Source organism: Crassostrea angulata, unplaced genomic scaffold (genome assembly GCF_025612915.1).
Source record: "Crassostrea angulata isolate pt1a10 unplaced genomic scaffold, ASM2561291v2 HiC_scaffold_248, whole genome shotgun sequence".
Taxonomy (NCBI): domain Eukaryota; kingdom Metazoa; phylum Mollusca; class Bivalvia; order Ostreida; family Ostreidae; genus Magallana; species Magallana angulata.
The window spans coordinates 4,615-27,904 of NW_026441801.1; the positions used below are offsets into that span (position 1 = coordinate 4,615).

The 23,290-nt window shown below is 32.6% G+C and overlaps 1 protein-coding gene across 2 annotated transcripts in view; it reads left to right on the forward strand.

The window, feature by feature from the left end:
- The first annotated feature begins 2,492 nt into the window (after positions 1-2,492).
- LOC128169886 (phenylalanine-4-hydroxylase-like) overlaps positions 2,493-23,290 on the forward strand; it is a 103,829-nt gene continuing 83,031 nt past the window's right edge. For both annotated transcript variants that reach the window (XM_052835922.1, XM_052835921.1), the window contains exons 1-3: positions 2,493-2,566; positions 8,397-8,495; positions 10,330-10,483. In XM_052835922.1, coding sequence (XP_052691882.1) covers positions 2,534-2,566; positions 8,397-8,495; positions 10,330-10,483 — 286 coding nt within the window. In that variant the 5' untranslated portion in view covers positions 2,493-2,533. The remainder of the gene's footprint in view (positions 2,567-8,396; positions 8,496-10,329; positions 10,484-23,290) is intronic.

Here is a 23,290-nt window from a genome sequence, read left to right on the forward strand (position 1 = left end):
TGGATGGTAAGGGTCGATTACGAATATGGTTAGCTGGTACTTAAGGTTCATGTGATTTTTGGAGTTGTAAATGTTTCTCTGCATTCCTTCTCTGTTTATGTTTTCTATTAAACAGCTGCATTCTTGGAAGAGTCAAAAGCGCTGTATCCAGCTACACGCATGATCAGGCTATCGTGTCTTTCCGCACAAAATGTCAAGGCTGTTTAAAAATGTTATCCTCCCCGTTCTGTGTTGGTTTCTTGTAGCCTTCTTCAAGTTGGTAGCTTGGTTGTGAGACACTAGGTATGAACTGCAGTGTTCTTTGCATTTCTCCGAGATGTTAGCGTCAACGTCATCTTGTCGCAAAGTTGACAGCAGCATCGAATACCTAATATCAACAGGGTTTGGACTATCTGTTTATATATTGGTCTCAAGAAAATGAAAACTGCTGCTTTTGGTGCGATGGCGTACAGACCATCAAGGACACTCTGCGATGGCAATGGAGTGGAACTATATGCCAAGATGAAGTCAATTTTCTTTGTTCGTTTTCTCTTTATCTAACTGTCGATTCCAGTAACCATTGCTGGGGTTCCCTAAAAAACCTAATAACTTCAATTTATTGACGGACTGATATTGGTGTAAATATTAACTAAAAGAAATCAGCACAATGACATCAGACATGTTTTTATAAAAATAAATCTGACTTTATTAAATAATTTTTCTGAAATGTACTTTTCCACTCGCATGGCTTGACTCTGTAAATCCTATTCTTACTGCCATTTCTACTTTGAATAAACTGAAAACTTCTCAAAGTCTGAGTATAATAATTAACGAAATATTAGGAATGTTTAATAACAAAATCATATCATAAGGATAGCTAAAAAAATAATTTATAATGTTGCTTCATGTTTTAGAAATGTTAATTGTTTGATGCAAAATAAATAATTGATAAGCAATTAACTTTAAATACATTTTTAAAACCCAATTCAGCCATGCGTGTGTGGTGAGTAAAATAACTGCTCCAGTTGCCTTTTCCAAGTAATCCTAGGGCTCATGTAATTTGTTTCTAGTTGTTGTTGGTCTTTAATGTCATATTTGGACAACGCACGACAGACTGATGTGAGAACACTTCCTGAACATGACTTCTTTATACATACCTCGACAAAAAAAAGTCACAAATAATTCATCATAGGCGTCGCCACCGGGAAGAGGAGGAGAGGAGGCTTAGCGCCTCCTACTTTTTCTGCAAAGTTAGAATAACTATTATCATAATCCATATTTTTGCTTGTCAAGATTTTCGATAAATCTAGCCGCCCCCAGAGTAAACACGAAAGTAAACTTGGGGTTAAGTTGAGTTATTGTTAGGTTGGGTCTGACCGGTACTGTTGGCGTCGGAACTGTCAGAACTGTCGCAACATACACGTTTTGGCAAAGTAAGACATAAATATAAATAGAATCCCTTTTGTATGCTTGTCTAGAATATTGACTAGTTTTGCCTCTACCCCACTTTTAATTTGCTTCCGACGACACTGTCTAAAACGCAATTGTTGAGGAACATGTAGCGATACATGCCAGTAGTTGTGAAGATTTTGCTATTATTACATCTCGGTAAACTTTATTGTTTTAACAGCACGACAAGGAAACATACATCTGACATTCTATTTAGTACAAGGTTTAGCTTGTTGAAATTTGTTAATTTGTAATATATATATTTACTGTTACAGTAAAAGTTTAAGGCATTCTTGTTTAATAATAAGTGTTCTAAAAGCTGCATAGTCCGATTGTTTGGGCGTTACATGTACAGTATCAAAAACTTTTCCATACAAACCCATTATCTTAGAAAGTTACAAACTTTCTCCTATTTACACCAGCAGAATTGGTCTTGTATCAAGGTTAGAAATATTTAAAGTAAATGAAAAAAATTACTTTTTTACCATACCAAATTACAAACCAAAATGCATCCTTGGAATGTTTAAGAAAGGGAACCGTTTGGTTTCGTCCCCCTATTTGAATGTACATTTGGGGGACAATATCAGCTTTCATTAACAATTTATTGCCTTCAGAACAAAGTTCTACACCGGTAAAATGTAATTAGTAAGTACTTTTGAAAATTTAGCAGTTTATATTGCAGTTATAAATAAATGGTGAAATGAAATATATGAGACATCTGTTCTGAGGAAAATTAGACTTAAGTTCTGTAATATTTCGCAACCTCACATGAGCGTGCTTTACTTTTTCAATCATCGATGTGAATATATTCAAGAATTTTGAATGTAAACATGTGTTTATCCCACTTGAGATTTGCCTTTAATATTTTACAGATTATAGTCGGCGATTTTTTGGCAAATTATCAAAAACCATCGCGATGATCAGCTCAAATTTATATGTTACACTTATATAAGTAATATTGCATTTCAACCTGGGTAATTCAGAAATGTTTAAAGATATCAAAACATATGTTTTTTCCACTAGTCATTGAAACAGGATATGATGTTGGTTTTTTATTTAGGAAATTCAGTTTTCATAGTGTCTACATGTATTAAACATGTGAAGTATGGCGGACGAAAACCAGCCTTGTTCTTCTAAGGTACTGTAAAATCATTTACAATCTCTTGTAAACGCCATATCATAATATAATATATGTTAAATCATAACTGTATTCAAGTTTAACATTATTTGTTTACGTTGAATTAGTTAAGTTGGTTTCTGTTAAAATCACTGAGAACAAAATTAAAGCGCAAACAAATTCTATCATCATCAATCTATCATGTTTTTTTTATTTGTGATATACATAAGAATATATTAAATAATCATATTAGAGCGTCGTTATCAGAACAATTACGAAATAGCTGTTGTTTTGAAGTTAGTATGATAATTAAGCTACCCTTCAAACTCGGAGATCATTGTTTAGCTAATCAGAGAAAGTATAGAATTAACCAATCATGTAATAAGTGCCGACGAATTAAAGAAATATCTTTTTATGTTGATAAATATCAATGTGGAATAAACCTAATTTATATTTTTAGATAACCTGAGCATAAAACTTAAGTGAGTTTTTGGATCTCTGTTTGTCCGGCGTCCGTATACTTGTTTGTACATGTATGTGAATCGTCTAACATTTTCGGTTTATTCAAAACCATTTAGCAAATTTCAACTAAACTTGTCACAAATTATTAGGTAGAGATTACAGTTTGTGAAATGAAGGGCCATGTTTTCTTCAGGGGAGGGGGAGGGGTAAGGTTTTAAATTTAACCTTATTTTTTTCTTGAATTTTCTTCTGAAGAACCTTTTGGCCAGAAAAAATGAAACTTGTGTTGAAACATCACAGGGTAGTGTAAACACAAGACTATTCAAATGAGTATCCCCGGAGGTATGGTGGAGCCACATTGGAGGGTCAAATGTTAATTACAAACAGATAAATCTTTAAAAAATCCTCCCAGAATCCGATCAACTAGAAAAGATAAAACCTGTGTAAACGCATTTTCAAGTAGAGTAAATACAGGATTCTTCAAGTCATGATATGAGGATGTAGGGTGAGGCCACAATGAGAGTCGAAATAGTTACAATGTAAGGAGAAGAATAGTTGCCTAGAAAAGCTATAAATTTAGTAAAAGTAACCTCAGATAGTGTAAACTCATTTATTTTTCAAAATTATTATCGTTAAAATAAGGTTTGGGCAACATCATAAATTTGACAAAGGAAAAAATACTCTTAAAAACTGTAAATTATAATGTAGCAATATTTATATGAAAACATTTTTACATATTGATATTTAAATTACTAAGACGCGCACCCCGGGACAATTCATGGGCCCCATAAGAGATTCAATGAATTTGGTATATAAAAAGTTCTTGACGACCTTCTTAAGAACTACAATGTTTTTGATATGATACATATTTGAATCCTCAAATCCTTCGAAAATGGATCAATGAAAAACATAAGAATATTTTGAGAGAAAAACATTGATTTTTTATACGGGATCTATTATAGTGCAGTGGTCTGATATTTTGTACATGACTACAAAGAGCTGTTTTTACCATGGATGTCATTGTTGCTCATGATCAGGTTAGCGATGTGGTTTATGAGCCTTTAATTCATTCAACACAATTAAATGATTTCTTTTGACCGGTATCTAATTTGCCATTCGGAAATTTAATAAGTCTGCTTTGCACTGAAGACTCAATTATTTGATAACAACAAAAACGTAAAAGTGCAAAATTGAAATGATTGAAAGGTTTTAGCGGAAGGTTGATTATCTCAACTCATTTTTTTTTTGCCAAGATATTGTCAAGGACTTGTGAATATGTATACCATTTAAAAACTTTTCAATACCATTACAAAGTGAACTATGTTACCGAAAGTTCAAATAAGATGCAAAAGTAAACCACGAAAATGAATGTGTCCCTGAACCTCACTATTAACCTCTGTTCGTTTTTTAAAGTTCTTGTTTTTAATCAGATGACAAGTTAATATCATATTTCTCAGCAATTTACTTCTGTTGAAATATGAGATAGCAAAGGTTGAGATTATTTCTGTGTCATAATGAATCTATGTCTGATTCAGCAATATAACTCCTCAATAATATCTGTATCTATTTCAATTGCATAAAACTTAAGGAATGCGACCCATTTTCACATATATATGTGGTGACGGGTTGCCCCTTGCAACGTGCAATGCCCGTAGAAAATTATCTTGCCTATTAAGATTATCATGCAACAGATATACTTTTGCCTTTCGAAGGGCAGTAATAGCATCCGTGTCGTATGTTATTTGCAAGTCATTTGTACCTACGTGTTCTATGCCTCACGACATCCGAACGGACAACTATTAGTTTTCACATTCAATAAAGAACATTTTTTTTAATATGTACTGAAATATAAATACTGTAAAAAAGAAAATATTGAAACGCCAAAAGAACTCGTATTAAAAAGTATTTCACAGAACTTTAATTACTTTTTTTTACAAAAAACACATACTCACAAATACACTTGCATGTTTGCAAGACTGTCCTTAAAAAAACGCCGTTGATAGCACAGATGCATTGCCATCCAATGAAAACAATTTGATTGACAGGTCCAGTCAGCTACAGTCCGCTGGGGTTATGTGTGCTAATTTTGTACAGCGGATTAGTATCAGTTATCGATGTTAAAACAAGTGCATGCTATTTACGATGTGACAGTGTCACAAAGATTTAATTTTAATGTTTTTTTTAATGTCTTTATCTTGTCGACAAAATGGAACAGTTTGGTGTATAGTTTTTTAAAATAAATTTAATGGTAGAGAAATGTCATAAATAGAGAATTACTTTCTATTTTCAGTCGGCGTTTAAAACTGACTTATTATTTTGTTTGATGATAAAGATATAGATAGATAAAAAGACAAATTGTTTTCTAAATGTATTGGTATGAGTAAACATATTTTATTAAGTATTTTGTCAATCACAAGCGTTTGACAAAGGCGCATTTTAAAACAATACATTTTAAAAAAGGCGAGTGAAATCTCCTTATACACTTTACTCGAAATGCTTAACGGTTTACACGGAACGTTTCTCGTACGAACGTCACCCGCATTTTATGTGAACTACTAAGTTTCCGGGTCGGTATAATCTAGACAAACATTTTCCGAAATTGGACATTTAAACTGCGCAAAAGTAAACAGGGACATTTTCAAGGTCAACTACTGTCTTTGACTGCTTACAACCCTATATATGTATTTATTATAAATTAGAACAATCTTTTTCACGCTTTATCATTTAAATTATTGAAATGGCATGCAATCTGTTATTTTTTTCCCCATTGAAATCACAGATATTGCAAAGGGTTTCTAATTACATTTTTCGTTCTTGTAAATATTAATGTTTTTGTGATACAAAACTTAATAACATGATATGACAAGAACGTTTTAGACAATTAATTCATCGTTTAAATCCGATATTAAAAGAAAACTCCTTATTTTGATTTCAGTTTTTTTTTCATAAACGGTTCGCTCACATGAGAAGAAGAGTCAAGTGAAATGACTCATGTATGACTAATATCTATGTCTTATCTACAACATACTGTCTGAAGGACAGGCTATATTAAAGTTATAAACAAATCATATTGTAAAATGCATATTTGCCAAACTTTTAGATATCGTGGTCATTTGATAAGAAATTTGAGTCTTAATGCGGCTACTAGGTTGTATTAGTCTTATTGTCGTTTACTTATTAACACATTTATAAATAGTCAATGAGTCCATTACTAAAGAATTGATCTTCCCTTCTTTTTTGGCCACTGGTGCTTCTTATAAAATGATAAGGAGAAGTCCTTAATAAAGATAAAAGCAGATTAATAAGATTCTACATCCGTGTGGTTTTAGCCAATATGGAAAATTGTAAATGGTAAAACCTATAAAACTAACTGAAACAAAATGTGGCTCAAGGCCCTCACAACTCACAAACAAAGTCCCTAACAGTAATTTATACAATGTTGAAAAAAAAATCATATATTTAAAGTTAATAAGCTTCGAAATAATATTTAATACCAATTAAAATTTAAAAGAAATATCGTTGATTGATGGAGCATGGTCACAATCTTGCTCCCTTTTTTTCGATTTTATTGTTTACAAAGCATAAGTAAGGCATTTTTAATATGCGACCAAAATATGAGTGTCATTTGTTGAGTTATAAGCGAGTTACAGAGCTTACAATTCTTTACTATGTATTTAAAGCTTTCATTAACATTTTGAATGCTGAAGTGAAAAGTCCAATTTGAGACCCTAAATGATGTGTTAAATTTTAGGTACTGTTTATTTATGCCTTAAATGAATAAAAATATAGACAAATCAGCTTGAAAAAGATATTTTACTGAGATATTGAACCTATGTAAACAAAAACAGGACACGAGCGTTGTTTACATAACAAAGAATTGTGAGCTTTGTATCTTGCTTATAACTCTACCACTGACTCTCAAATGTCATTTGATCATTAGAAATGCATTTCTTAAGCATTATAAATACAGAAAAAAAGATTTTGACTAAAATCGTGACCATGCCCCTTTGGTTTATGCTTTCAATTATTAAATTTCATTTAAAATATAGAAAAGAAACATTCAAAATATAAGAAGAATCATTCAAATTATAAAAAAAAGCATGAACAAAGAATATCAACAAAACAAAAACACCTATAGTTTATAATGGGCATGACTGATGGGGTTTTACGTCCGTGCGGTTTTATTTCATATGGAAAATTGACCGACACGGGGGCGCGTACCCAGTTTGGCGAAAAGGCAATTTTGTAAATACTGGCCAATAAAATTCTTCCTTCACATTATTATTCTGTTTAGAGGTGTAAAAGTCACCTGCGCACCTGTGTTCATACGAAGCACGCATGAATATGGTTAATTGATTGCACAACAATTGGACAACACATTAGAGGGGATAGAAATTCGGACTATACTTAATCCACACACAAAAGCTAGTTGGTTTTGAGCAATCTAAAGGAAACGTGTTTATCAACTATTTCACCTAAACAAATTAACTAACAGTTCAAATTACTTACAAGAGCAATAGTTGACAAAACATAAAAGACAAAGATTATAGCAACCCGGATAGAAGGTAAATAATTTATGTAATGTTACATAAGATTTAGTCCAAAATGTAAATTGAGACAAGCCATTTGATTGACAGGTCCAGATTTATGAATAATTTAATATCTTTACTTATATGTTATTTACTTTTGTGTAATTGAGAAAGATATTCGAAAATATAAATTTAGTTAATACAAAAAGAAGTTTTCCTTACGACTTTATGGTAAAAATGAATGAAATTTTCAATTTGCTATACAGTGAAACTTTTCAATACCAGAACTCATTCAATATATATGAATTGGCAGCTCACTGTTACTTTCTTTTATATAAAAACTCTAAGAAAAACGACACCCCCTGAAATCAGAACCAGTGTTATATTAGCCGAATTTAATAAACATGTAATATTAACCTTCACCACACTGACAATAGGACATGCAGATACCCGTGTCTGACGTAAGGTGTGAAAGAAAGGGTTCATATAGGTATATGTGTCAACATGATTAATTGGGAAGGTGGTAATAACACCTTACATTGGCTTAATAGGATGTATGTAACTTGTTAGTGCTTTGATGTTGCTATGTTTAAAAATCAAGAGTGTGTAAATTCTTAATCTAGTTTAACTACAATTACATGCAACTCTATTTTAATATCTTAAGTTAAAAGACTATCAACAATTTCATTTTACGCATCACACGTTTTTTAACTATTTTATGAAAATGGGCTGTAGTAAGAAAAATGTTGTTTAATATCGTAGAATAATACAAATCCATTTTGCTGAACAAAAAACACAATGTACCTGTAATCATTACGATATCCCCTATTCGACCTCCCTAAATGTAAATCTAATTTCAGAAGAGGAAAAGAAATACGGAAATGGAAACGAAAATTAAATTTTCATTTTCTCTCACGAATAAAATTGGTATGCTTGCCGGAGCACTTGATATATTGAAGGTATGTAATTTTCAAGTGGTAATTGCAGGACGTTTTTCATTTACTTGTCTTTGATATTAACATTTCAGTTTGAAGGAAAATATTTCATTTCATAATGAAATATGTAGATATAATTTTATTTTCCTTATTATAATTTATCTTGAGATGACCTTTTGCTTATTTTCAGAATTAAAAGAGGTGCGTTAAAAAGATTTCATTTTGAGACTTACAGCTGTACATGTAATTGATTCATGTATACCAATTAAATAAATGCAAGTGCAAGAAATTCTCTCTGAAGTTAGTCTAAGTATACTCACACACTAAAAGTAAAGTGAAAGCATACCTTTCTACTTCGGAAAACAACAAAACAGTGCGATTTTTCATATTTAATGTATGTTTTACTTATGACATAACTTGCTGATAAGTAGTTTTCAATAAACTTACTAAATGTTTTTTATGTCTTTTTATTACCGTCTCAATTAGGTATACTAAAAAAAAATCCTCCTTTAACAAAAAAAAAGAATAATAATAACGTTATATGATAAACTGATTTATATATATTTCGACCCGATATATCCCAGTGAACTTAAAACAAAAACGATATCAGAAAGTCTGCATCATCTGTTTCATATTTGGATATTTTACTGGAAAAAGGCATTGATGGTAACCTAACAGCAAAACTTTATGGAGTTATTTTCTCTCAGTTTATTCTATACGCAAAGGTATTATCTACTTATGGAAATTTAAGGCGAGTCAAGCTACTGACTAACAAGTTGATCAAACAGGACGGCCAACAGTCTCCAATTGAAATCATATTTTCGTTACTTCTATGGTCGATACAACGACCTTGTCAGCAAATACAATCTTCCACTAAGTCGCATGCACACGTTTTTTTATGCTTATATATTGTTAGACAATATTAAATTATCACCTAATTGTTTATGGATTTTTTAGCTTTCCCGATTACGACAGGGAGCACACAACTAAGGTTGTTCACTCCTCAATGGCACCTGATCCTGCCTCTGATTTTTGTAGAGGTCCGTGTCTGCTCTGCTCTTGTTTAGAATTTTTCCTTTGGACTATTGAATTTGAATACTGTTCGTCATCATCACATTGCATAGTAATAAGTGACAGTTCACATGAAGACATGTCATGGGTTTTTTCCCTTTGTCTTCGTCATAACTTTTCCAAATCGTCAAAGCAAGTCAATGTAAAATAACCCCTGACTAACAATTCATGAATTACTTATAGATATTAAAACACATATATCAACTCTAAGATATATAGCTACCCGAAATTGCAGATTAGATGATTTTTATAAGAGATGGGAAACTTGGCTTTTTCTTCTTAATAGACTTCACTGAACAATTATAGCAGACTCTGACTGTATAGAGATGATATAAAACTATAAATCAATTTCTTATTCATGTACAACAACCAATTCTCTCTCTCTCTCTCTCTCTCTCTCTCTCTTTCTTTCTTTCTCTCTCTCTCTTCGAAGAAAAATATTTGTTTTGAAGTAAATTTTCTCAAAGCTGTTATCACTTTATTGTATACAAATGCATTTGATTGTTCAACTTCAAATAAAAAAAATAATAATAATAAAAAAATAACCCCTGACTAGAATACAGAATGGTAAGACATTTCTTACTACTTGCTAGAGGTAAATTGATCGTATATTATATAACCTGTTGCCCCCTTCCAATAGCAGTTGCCCCTATAAATAACTGTTTTTTCACAAATATTTTTGAGTACAACATTTCAATTATATAACGATACTATGTTAGTTTTAGATCATTTTTTTAAACAGCATATTACAAAATTATACAATAATTACTTATAACTGAAATTTTAGAGCCACGAAGTGAACCTTTGCCATATAAACTCTACACCCAACACGGAGAATAGTGAAGAGTTCCATTTCATTGTGATCTGTGACAATACTGGAGAGCTGAAAGAAGCATTTGCTAAACTCAAAAAAATTGCTATTAACTTTGAGATTATGTCAGGTAAGACCAAGAAATAAATTTGCTTGGGCTCTGAACGTTGCTCGGATTTATTAATGTTATTAAGGCTTCTGTTTCAAATGGAAAAAAAAACTACTGTTTTTTTTCGCCTCTTCTTCTTCGTCTGTTCGTAAAATAATGTTCAGGAGATTTTCTTAAAGTATCCAACATAGTTTTATATTTTTTATTATATTCTATATTTTTTTTCAAAGGTGGTCATAAATGATTTGAAATTCATGTTCACGAATTGTTGTACAGAGAAGTTCTCAGAAACTATTAATAATACAAATGTGAATTTTTTTAGAAATGATCAACGATAGGTCGAAGAAAATCCAAATGGCATTTATAAGCAAAAATCACTTTCCGATTTTTCCGTTCGCTCACCGTGCGCTTACCTCCACTCCGTTTCGTTCGCACTCACCGTTCACAATTTACCTGCGTTCACCGTTCGTTCAGTGTTCGCTTATCGTTTGATAAGTTTTCTTTTATTTTCATGCGGAATATCAAAGTGAAAGGATCGGTTTGTGCGAGTCAAAACAAAATGAGAAAAGAACGCGTCCGTAAAGGTGGAAGGAAACTTAAATTACACATCAGAAACATCATTTTAATCAGAATTTAATCCTTACAGTTTAAAGTTCAAGTTTTTGGTCAGGTCATTGAGGTCTTCCGTTTCCAACGGAAGACCTTATTGTTTTCGTTAGGTTTCTTTTGACCTATTATTTTTCTTGTTTTTTTTCCTGCACCAAATTTTTTAAAACCGAATATTTCAAAAACGATTCGACGGATTTTCTCGAAAATTTCACAGATAGAAGACAGTAACTATAGCTATGCATACGTATCTTTTCGAATATGACATCACATCCGTTCGTCAACGTCGTTAAGTTTACTTTTTTTAAAAGTTCATTTTGTCCAGCGAATATTTAAATAATGGTTGAAGATAAAAACTTGAAATTTTCAGCGATGATAGATCTATCTTTGGAAGGATGCCCTTAGGTTAAATGGTTAACGTCCGTCACTTCCGGTCGTCACCGGAAGGAAAGACAAAAAATCGATTTTTTCAACTTTTTCCTTTTTTGATATTTTTCTGTAGGGTTGATAGTGACCCTTTCACAGATTCAGAATATGTAATTTGTTTTAAAATCGATTAAAGCATTCTCGAGAAACTAAGCGTCAAAGTTCTGAAGCGAGAGTCTGAGTAGCTCAGTCGATAGAGTCGTGGACATGGCCCAGGCGACCCGGGTTCAAGCCCCGAGTGCCGCAATTTTTTTTTTTAATATTTTTCGCTTAGGTCTACGATTTTATCTTTGAATCAATAAGTTGATCTAATCTATTAAAAAATCGGACGGAAGACCCATTTGTTGCTCGCAACGAGATCGTGTCTAGTTTATTATTATTATTATTAAGGTCTTCCGTTTTCCAATTAAGGTCTTCCGTTTTCCAACGGAAGACCTTATTGTTTTCGTTCGGTTTCTTTTTAGGGTCTTCCGTTTTCAACGGAAGACCCTCTTGTTATTCTATTGTTTTTTTTTATTATTAGGGTCTTCCGTTTTCAACGGAAGACCCTCTTGTTATTCTATTGTTTCTTTTTCATTAGGGTCTTCCGTTTTCAACGGAAGACCCTCTTGTTATTCTTCGGTTTCTTTTTATTAGGGTCTTCCGTTTCCAACGGAAGACCCTCTTGTTATTCTATTGTTTCCTTTTATTATTAGGGTCTTCCGTCTTCAGCGGAAGACCCTTCTATTATTCTTCGGTTTCTTTTTCACTTTTCTTATTAAGGTCTTCCGTTTCCAACGGAAGACCTTATTGTTATTGCTTTGTTTCTTTTTCCCTATTCTTATTATTATTATTTTTTTTCTTCCTATTTTTGTGCACGCGATTTCTCAGAAACGGCTCTGCCGATCTTCATGAAAGTTTCAGATATGATAGATATTGGTCTGAACCTGATTAAAAAAAATTTGTGTTGATGACGTCACATCCGTTTTTGAGATATTGAGATTTTTCTAATTTTTATATGGGTATTTTGTCTTCTGTTGTTCTCCTAAACTATAAGAGATATTAAGCTCAAATTTCTACGGTAGGTAAAGGAAAGATTGAAGTTTTGCATGATTGTTGTTTTGTATGTTTAGCACTACTGGCGCCAAAGCTCGCTACGGCTCGAAAATTGACATTAAAAAAGCGTCGTGAATTTTTGTGCTTTTCTCTCTTTATCTCTTTTCTGGAAAATATTTTGTTAAAAGATGTAATGTAAAAAAAGTTTATATTTACAAGACCTTTCAGCTGATATCAAGAAAAAGGGGCTGGCCCCTCCAATAAGGGACCTAGAGGGCTCTAAAGTCTTTTAACCATAACTCTTTACCGAGGGATATTTTGTAATAAATTATAGAAGCAAATATGTTTATTATACAGTTATGAAGCCAAGCAGTATAAGGATTTTCTCATATGTTACGTAATTAGGGGTTTTTAGGGGCCAAAAGTCCTATATTTCGATCACCCATGTCTCACAAAGGAAAAATATTTTGTAATGCAGTACAGAAGAAAAGTTGTTCAAAATTATGTTCCTAACGAAATGCAACCGTCAAAATTTCGTTAAACGGCCCCTAAAAGGAGATAAGGGACCGGCCCCTAAAACCTTCTTTCTCATATATCTCCAAAACGGTAACGAATTTCTAAATACTTGTTGATTAAAATTTGTGTAGAATTAAATGACCTTTTATTTGATATCAAGAAAAAGGGGCTGGCCCCTCAAATTAGGGGACCAAAGGGCTCTAAAATCTTTAATCTGTAGCCCTTTACTGAGAGATATTTTGTGAAATATTATAGAAGCAAATGTGTTGATCTTATAGTTCTGTATTCAAGCAATGTAATGATTTTATCATTTGTTACGTAATTAAAGGTTTTTAGGGGCCAAAAGTCCAAAATTTCGATCACCCATATCTCAAAAAGGAAAAATATTTTGTAATGCAGTACAGAAGAAAAGTTGTTCAAAATGATGTTCTCAACAAATTGCAACCGTCAAAATTTCGTTGAACGGCCCCTAAAAGAAGATAAGGGACCGGCCCCTAAAACCTTCTTTATCATATATCTCCAAAACGGTAACGAAATTCTAAACACTTGTTGAACAAAATTTGTTTAGAATTAAATGACCTTTTATTTGATATCAAGAAAAAGGGGCTGGCCCTTCAAATTAGGGGACCAAAGGGCTCTAAAATCTTTAATCTGTAGCCCTTTACTGAGAGATATTTTGTGAAATATTATAGAAGCAAATGTGTTGATCTTATAGTTCTGTATTCAAGCAATGTAATGATTTTATCATGTGTTACGTAATTAAGGGTTTTTAGGGGCCAAAAGTCAAAAAATTTGATGACCCTTATCTCAGAAAGGAAAAATATTTTGTTATGCAGTATAAAAGAAAAGTTGTTCAAAATGATGTTCTCAACAAATTGCAACCGTCAAAATTTTGTTGACCGGCCCCTAAAAGGAGATAAGGGACCGGCCCCTAAAACCTTCTTTCTCATCTATCTCCAAAACGGTAACGAATTACTAAACATGTGTTGAACAAAATTTGTTTAGAATTTAATGACCTTTCATTCCATATCAAGAAAAAGGGGCTGGGCCCTAATAAAAGGGGACCAAAGGGCTCTAAAATCGTTAATCTGTAGCCCTTTACTGAGAAATATTTTGTGAAATGTTATAGAAGCAAATGTGTTTATCTTATAGTTATATATTCAAGCAATGTAATGATTTTATCATGTGTTACGTAATTAAGGGTTTTTAGGGGCCAAAAATTTTCTAAACACTTGCTGACAAAATGTGTTCAGAATTAAATGTCCTTTCATTTGAATCCAAGAAAAAGGGACTTGCCCCTTAAATTAGGGGATCAAAGAGCTCTAAAATCTTTTATCTATAGCCCTATAATGAAAGCCATTTTGTGAAAGGATATTAAAGCTAGATTAGGTTAAAAAAGCAAGAGAACTTATACAAAAACAATACAATAAAGCATTAGTACTTCACTCCTTTTCCATAACATGTTTGCTGTCGAAAATCAAACTCGATGATGTCATATTTCATTCTAAAAATCGAACGGAAGACCTCCTCGTTGCTCGCAACGAGATCGTGTCTAGTTATTATTATTATTATTATTATTATTCTTTTTTTGTCTTACAAATTTTGTGCAGGCGATTTCTCAGAGATGGGACGATCGATTTCTCTCAAATTTTCAGGACTAAAGCCTCGTTATCTGAAATTTATACCGCTGAAACAGATTTTGAAAATTCACTTCCGGTCGGAAGTTATCGTCCGTTTACGATTTTAAAAAGTCAATTTTGTCGCTCAGATTTTTCAAAAACGAGCAAAGATAGAGAGCTGAGAATTTCAGAGATGATAGATCTATCGATTTCCTGGTGCACCTCGGTATAGAGAATGTCCGCTGTCACTTCCGGTCGTGACCGGAAGGAAATTTGAAAAATTTAATTTTTCGACTTTTTTATTTTTTAATATTTTTCTTTGAAATTTTTACACCTTATAGTGACCCTTTTACTGATTAAGAATATGTAATTAGTTTTGAAATCGATTAAGGCATTCTCGAGAAATTAAGCGTCAAAGTTCTGAAGCGGAGTCCGAGTAGCTCAGTCGTTATAGTCGTGGACATGGCCCAGGCGACCCGGGTTCAAGCCTCGAGTGCCGCAAAATTTTTTTCTCTTTTTTTCGCTTAGATCTACGATTTTATCTTTGAATTGATAAGTTTAATCTTATCTATTCAAAAATTGGACGGAAGACCCACTCGTTGCTCGCAACGAGATCGAATCTAGTTAGGGTCTTCCGTTTCCAACGGAAGACCCTCTTGTTATTCTATTGTTTCTTTTTATTATTATTAGGGTCTTCCGTTTTCAACGGAAGACCCTCTTGTTATTCTTCGGTTTCTTTTTAGGGTCTTCCGTTTCCAACGGAAGACCCTCTTGTTATTCTATTGTTTCTTTTTATTATTATTATTATTCTTTTTCTTTTCTTCTGACTCCTATTTTGCTTCATAACTCAAAAAGTTTTTAACCGATTTTGATGAAATTTTCAGAGATGTTTGCAAGTTGGCGTCCCTCAAAAATGTTAAAGTTTTATAAAGAACGTCACCTCTGTTTTGACGTGACGTCATTTTTAAAAATTTCAAAAAGTCATTTTGTCCCGGACTTTTCTCAAAAACGCTTTAAGAAAGAGGCTTGAAAATTTCAATGGTGATGATTTGGTCGATTTACCTCTGTAATAAGGCTGGAAATGAAAATCTGTCACTTCCGGTCGAAACCGGAAGTGAAACAAATTTTTCGAAAAAATGAATTTTCTGATCAAATGAAAAATGAATATGTGTTTTGTAGAGCTTAATTAGCTGAATCAAACACTGAAAGCTGTTTTAAAATCGGACGATGCATTACAGAGATATCGGGGTTTAAAAATTGATTTTTCCGGAAATTTTGATTCCGCGTCCTTGGTTTAAAAAGTAGCGTAATGTTCAAAGTAATATTAACTCGTACCAAAAATAATTGTTAAGTCGTACTTGAACAATTCGGATTTTTTTTGTTAAGTTGTTCTTGAAATCGGAAAGGTGTTTGTTAAGTCGTACTTAAAATCATTCGTATTTTGTTAAGTCGTACCAGGAATAATTCGATTTTTTTATCTTTTCATTTTAGTTACTCTTGTTATTGGTTTAAGAGCTCTGCTTCTTACAGGAACTTCCAGCTTTACTTCCGACATTAACGGAAGACCCACTCGTTGCTTTGCAACGAGCTTTGCTCTAGTTATTATTATTTTTTTTCTTTTTCTTTTTTTTCTGACTCCTTTTCGGCTTCATAACTCAAAAAGTTTGCACCTTATTTAAAGGAAACTTTCAGGGATTATGTGCAATTATAATGCCTCAAAGATGTTAAAGTTTCCATAACAACGTCACCTCCGTTTTGACGTTACGTCATTTTTAAACTTTAAAAAAGTCATTTTGTCCGCGACATTTCTCAAAAACGCTCTTAGATAGAGTCTTGAAATTTTCTGTGGTTATGAATTTGGCAATTTACATGTGCAATAAGGCTGGAAATAAAAATCTGTCGCTTCCGGTCGAAACCGGAAGTGAAACAAATTTTTCGAAAAAATGAATTTTCTGATCAAATCAAAAATGAATATATGTTTTATAAAGCTTATCAAGCTGAATCTAACACTGAAATCCGTTTTAAAATCGGACAATGCATTAAAGAGATATCGGGGTTTAAAAATTGATTTTTCCGGAAATTTTGTTTCCGCGTCCTTGGTTTAAAAAATAGCGTAATGTTCAAAGTAAAGTTAACTCGTACCAACAATAATTGTTAAGTCGTACTTGAACACATTCGGATTTTTTTTGTTAAGTCGTTCTTGAAATCAGGAAGGTTTTTGTTAATTCGTACTTAAAATCATTCGGATTTTGTTAAGTCGTACCAGGGATAATTCGATTTTTTCATCTTTTTATTTTAGTTACTCTTGTTATTGGTTCAAGAGCTCTGCTTCTTACAGGAACTTCCAGCTTTACTTCCGACATTAACGGAAGATCCACTCGTTGCTTTGCAACGAGCTTTGCTCTAGTTATTATTCTTTTTCTTTTCTTCTGACTCCTTTTTTGCTTCATAACTCAAAAAGTTTTTAACCGATTTTGATGAAATTTTCAGAGATGTTTGCAAGTTGGAGTCCCTCAAAAATGTTAAAGTTTTAGAAAGAACGTCACCTCCGTTTTGACGTGACGTCATTTTTAAAAATTTCAAAAAGTCATTTTGTCCCGGACTTTTCTCAAAAACGCTTTAAGAAAGAGGCTTGAAAATTTCAATGGTGACGATTTGGTCGATTTACCTCTGTAATAAGGCTGGAAATGAAAATCTGTCACTTCCGGTCGAAACCGGAAGTGAAACAAATTTTTCGAAAAAATGAATTTTCTGAACCAATGAAAAATGAATATGTGTTTTGTAGAGCTTAATTAGCTGAATCAAACACTGAAAGCCGTTTTAAAATCGGACGATGCATTACAGAGATATCGGGGTTTAAAAATTGATTTTTCCGGAAATTTTGATTCCGCGTCCTTGGTTTAAAAAATAGCGTAATGTTCAAAGTAATATTAACTCGTACCAAAAATAATTGTTAAGTCGTACTTGAACAATTCGGATTTTTTTTGTAAAGTTGTTCTTGAAATCGGAAAGGTGTTTGTTAAGTCGTACTTAAAATCATTCGTATTTTGTTAAGTCGTACCAGGAATAATTCGATTTTTTTATCTTTTCATTTTGGTTACTCTTGTTATTGGTTTAAGAGCTCTGCTTCTTACAGGAACTTCCAGCTTTACTTCCGACATTAACGGAAGACCCACTCGTTGCTTTGCAACGAGCTTTGCTCTAGTTATTATTATACTTTTTCTTTTTTTTTCTGATTCCTTCTCGGCTTTATAACTCAAAAAGTTTCCAACCGATTTTAATGAAATTTTCAGAGATAATGTGTAACTATTATCCCTCAAAGATGTTAAAGTTTTCTTTACAACGTCACTTCCGTTTTGACGTAACGTCATTTTTAAAATTTTCAAAAAGTCATTTTGTCCGCGGCGTTTCTAAAAAACGCTTTAAGATAGAGGCTTGAAATTTTCAATGGCTATGATTTGGTCGATTTACCTTTGTAATAAGGCTCGATATAAAAATCTGTCACTTCCGGTCGAAACTGGAAGTGAAACAAATTTTTCGAAAAAATGAATTTTCTGATCAAATCAAAAATGGATATGTGTCTTGTAGAGCTTATTAAGCTGAGTCTAACACTGAAAGCCGTTTTAAAATCAGACGATGCATTACAGAGATATTGGGGTTTAAAAATTGATTTTTCCGGAAATTTCGATTCCGCGTCCTTGGTTTAAAAAATAGCGTACTAATCAAAGTAAAATTAATTCGTACGAAAAATAATTGTTAAGTCGTACTGTAACACATTCGGATTTTTTTTGTTAAGTCGTTCTTGAAATTGGAAAGATTTTTGTTAAGTTGTACTTAAAATTATTCGGATTTTGTTAAGTCGTACCAGGAATAATTCGATTTTTTCATCTTTTTATTTTAGTTACTCTTGTTGTTGGTTTAAGAGCTCTGCTTCTTACCGGAACTTCCACCTTTACTTTCGACATTAACGGAAGACCCACTCGTTGCTTTGCAACGAGCTTTGCTCTAGTTATTATTATTCTTTTTATTTTTTTTTCTGACTCCTTTTCGGCTTTATAACTCAAAAAGTTTACAACCGATTTTTATGAAACTTTCAAAGATTATGTGCAAATATAATACCTCAAAGTTAATGAAGTTTCGTTGAAAACGTCACTTCTGTTTTAACGTGACGTCATTTTTAAAATTTTCAAAAAGTCATTTTGTCCGCGGCGTTTCTCAAAAACGCTTTAAGATAGAGGCTTGAAATTTTCAATGGTTATGATTTGGTCGATTTACCTCTGTAATAAGGCTCGAAATTAAAATCTGTCATTTCCGGTCAAAACCGGAAGTGAAATAAATTTTTCGAAAAAATGAATTTTCTGATCAAATCAAAAAAGAATATGTGTTTTGTAGAGCTTATTAAGCTGAATCTAACACTGAAAGCCGTTTTTGAATCGGACAATGCATTAAAAAGATATCGGGGTTTAAAAATTGATTTTTCCGGAAATTTTGATTCCGCGTCCTTGATTTAAAAAATAGCATAATGTTAAAAGTAAAATTAACTCGTACCAAAAATAATTGTTAAGTCGTACTTGAACACATTCGGATTTTTTTTTGTTAAGTCGTTCTTGAAATCGGAAAGGTTTTTGTTAAGTCGTACTTAAAATTATCCGGATTTTGTTAAGTCGTACCAGGAATAATTCGATTTTTTCATCTTTTTATTTTAGTTATTCTTGTTATTGGTTTAAGAGCTCTGCTTCTTACAGGAACTTCCAGATTTACTTCCGACATTAACGGAAGACCCACTCGTTGCTTTGCAACGAGCTTTGCTCCAGTTATTATTCTTTTTCTTTTCTTCTGACTCCTTTTTTGCTTCATAACTCAAAAGGTTTTAAACCGATTTTGATGAAATTTTCAGAGATTTTTGCAAGTTGGCGTCCCTTAAAAAATGTTTAAGTTTTAAAGAGAACGTCACCTCCGTTTTGACGTGACGTCATTTTTAAAAATTTCAAAAAGTCATTTTGTCCCGGACTTTTCTCAAAAACGCTTTAAGATAGATGCTTGAAATTTTCAATGGTTATGATTTGGTCGATTTACCTCTGTAATAAGGCTCGAAATGAAAATCTGTCACTTCCGGTCAAAACTGGAAGTGAAACAAATTTTTCGAAAAAATGAATTTTCTGATCAAATCAAAAATGAATATGTGTTTTGTAGAGCTTATTAAGCAGAATCTAACACTGAAAGCCGTTTTTTAATCGGACAATGCATAACAGAGAAATCGGGGTTTAAAAATTGATTTTTCCGGAAATTTTGATTCCGCTTCCTTGGTTTAAAAAATAGCGTAATGTTCAAAGTAAAATTAACTCGTACCAAAAATAATTGTTAAGTCGTACTTGAACACATTCGGATTTTTTTTGTTAAGTCGTTCTTGAAATCGGAGAGGTTTTTGTTAAGTCGTACTTAAAATCATTCGTATTTTGTTAAGTCGTACCAGAAATAATTCGATTTTTTTCATCTTTTTATTTAAGTTACTCTTGTTGTAGGTTTAAGAGCTCTGCTTCTTACAGGAACTTCCAGCTTTACTTCCGACATTAACGGAAGACCCACTCGTTGCTTTGCAACGAGCTTTGCTCTAGTTATTATTATTTTTTTTCTTCCTTTTATTTGTGCACGCGATTTCTCAGAAACGGCTCGGCCGATCTCAATCAAATTTTAGGATGTGATAGATAGTGGTCTGAACTTGATTGGAAATTTTTTGTATTGATGACGTCACATCCGTTTTTGAGATATTGAGATTTTTCTAATTTTTATATGGGTATTTTGTCTTCTGTTGTTCTCCTAAACTATAAGAGATATTAAGCTCAAATTTCTACGGTTGGTCAAGGAAAGATTGAAGTTTTGCATGATTGTTGTTTTGTATGTTTATCACTACTGGCGCCAAAGCTCGCTATGGCTCGAAAATTGACATTAAAAAAGCGTCGTGAATTTTTGTGCTTTTCTCTTCTTATCTCTTTTCTGGAAAATATTTTGTTATAACATGTAATGTAAAAAAAGTTTATATTTACAAGATCTTTCTGCTGATATCAAGAAAAAGGGGCTGGCCCCTCAAATAAGGGACCTAGAGGGATCTAAAGTCTTTTACCCATAACTCTTTACCGAGGAATTTTTTATAATAAATTATAGAAGCAAATATGTTTATCTCACAGATATGAAGCCAAGCAGTATAACGATTTTCTCATATGTTACGTAATTAGGGATTTTTAGGGGTCAGAAGTCCAAAACTTTGACCACCTATATCTCAAAACGGAAAAATATTTTGAAATGCAGTATAAAAGAAAAGATGCTCAAAATGATGTACTTAACACCATGCAACCTAAAAAATTTGGTTCAGCGGCCCCAATAAGGAGATAAGGGACCGGCCCCTAAAACATTCTTTCTGAGATATCTCAAGAATGGTAACGAATTTCTGAACACTTGTTGAACAAACTGTCTTTATAATTAAATGACCTTTCATTTGATACCAAGAAAAAGGGGCTGGCCCCTAATATTAGGGACCTAGAGTGCTCTAAAGTCTTTTTACTATAGTTCTTTACTGAGGGATATTTTGTAATAAATTATAGAAGCAAATATGTTTATCTTACAGTTATGAAGCCAAGCAGTATAACGATTTTCTCATATGTTACGTAATTAGGGATTTTTAGGGGTCAGAAGTCCAAAACTTTGACCACCTATATCTTAAAACGGAAAAATATTTTGAAATGCAGTATAAAAGAAAAGATGCTCAAAATGATGTACTTAACAACATGCAACCTAAAAAATTTGGTTCAGCGGCCCCAATAAGGAGATAAGGGACCGGCCCCTAAAACACTCTTTCTGAGATATCTCAAGAATGGTGACGAATTTCTGAACACTTGTTGAACAAAATGTCTTTATAATCAAATGACCTTTCATCTGATACCAAGAAAAAGGGGCTGGCCCCTAACGGTAGGGACCTAGAGGGCTCTAAAGTCTTTTTCCTATAGTTCTTTACCGAGGGGTATTTCGTAATAGATTATAGAAGCAAATATGTTTATCTAACAGTTATGTAGATTACCTTATTATGATTTTTCTCATGTGTTACGTAATTAAGGATTTTAGGGGTCAAAAGTCCAAAAATGTGATAACCTATATCTCAAAAAGAAAAAATATTTTGAAATGCAGTATAAAAGAATAGATGCTCAAAATAATGTACCTAATAACATGCAACCTTACAGTTTTTGTTCAGCGGCCCCAATAAGGAGATAAGGTCCGGCCCCTAAAATATTCTTTCTGAGATATCTCAAGAACGGTGACGAATTTCTAAACACTTGTTGAACAAAACTCTTACACCTGAAACAAAATAGTATAACTTAAAATGAAGATCCTCTTTTCCTGTTTTAGATCATGTATATCTGTTAAATAGCAAAATCAAGATCGAACATAAATCTCAATTTCTAAAATCAGACGGAAGACCTCCTCGTTGCTCGCAACGAGATCGTGTCTAGTTAGGGTCTTCCGTTTCCAACGGAAGACCCTCTTGTTATTCTATTGTTTCTTTTTATTATTATTATTATTATTATTCTTTTTCTTTATTTTTCTGACTTTTTTAAAGCTTAATATCTCAAAAAGTTTTCAACGGATTTACATGAAACTTTCAGGGATTATGGAACGTCACTGTCCCTTCAAGATGTAAAATTTTGAATTACAACTTCACTTCCGTTTTTACGTTACGTCAATTTTTAAATTTTAAAAAAGTGATTTTGTCCAGGGCGTTTTTCAAAAACGCTTGAAGATAGAGACCTGAAATTTTCTGTGTTAAAGCATTGATCGTTTTTATTTGGACATAAGGCTGGAATTCAGTTTCCGTTACTTCCGGTCCAAACCGGAAGTGTTTTAAAAATTTTGAATTTTCGAATTTTTCATTTGAATTTCAAATGTTTACGAGGTTTGTAAAGTTGGTCATGCTGAATACGAAACTGAAATCCGTTTGAAAATCAGACGATGCATTACAGAGATATCGGGGTTTAAAAATTGATTTTTCCGGAAATTTTGATTCCGCGTCCTTGGTTTAAAAAATAGCGTAATGTTCAAAGTAATATTAACTCGTACCAAAAATAATTGTTAAGTCGTACTTGGACACATTCGGATTTTTTTGTTAAGTCGTTCTTGAAATTAGAAAGGTTTTTGTTAAGTCGTACTAAAAATCATTCGGATTTTGTTAAGTCGTACCAGGAATAATTCGATTTTTTCATCTTTTTATTTAAGTTACTCTTGTTATTGGTTTAAGAGCTCTGCTTCCTACAGGAACTCCCAGCTTTACTTCCGACATTAACGGAAGACCCACTCGTTGCTTTGCAACGAGCTTTGCTCTAGTTATTATTATTTTTTTTCTTTTTCTTTATTTTTCTGACTTTTTCAAAGCTTAATATCTCAAAAAGTTTTCAACGTATTTACATGAAACTTTCAGGGAAGATGTAGCATTATTGTGCTCCAAAGATGTTAAATTTACAACTACAACGTCACGTTCCTTTTTACGTTACGTCAATTTGTAAATTTTAAAAAAGTGATTTTGTCCAGGGCGTTTTTCAAAAACGCTTTAAGATACAGACTTGGAATTTTCTGTGTTGAA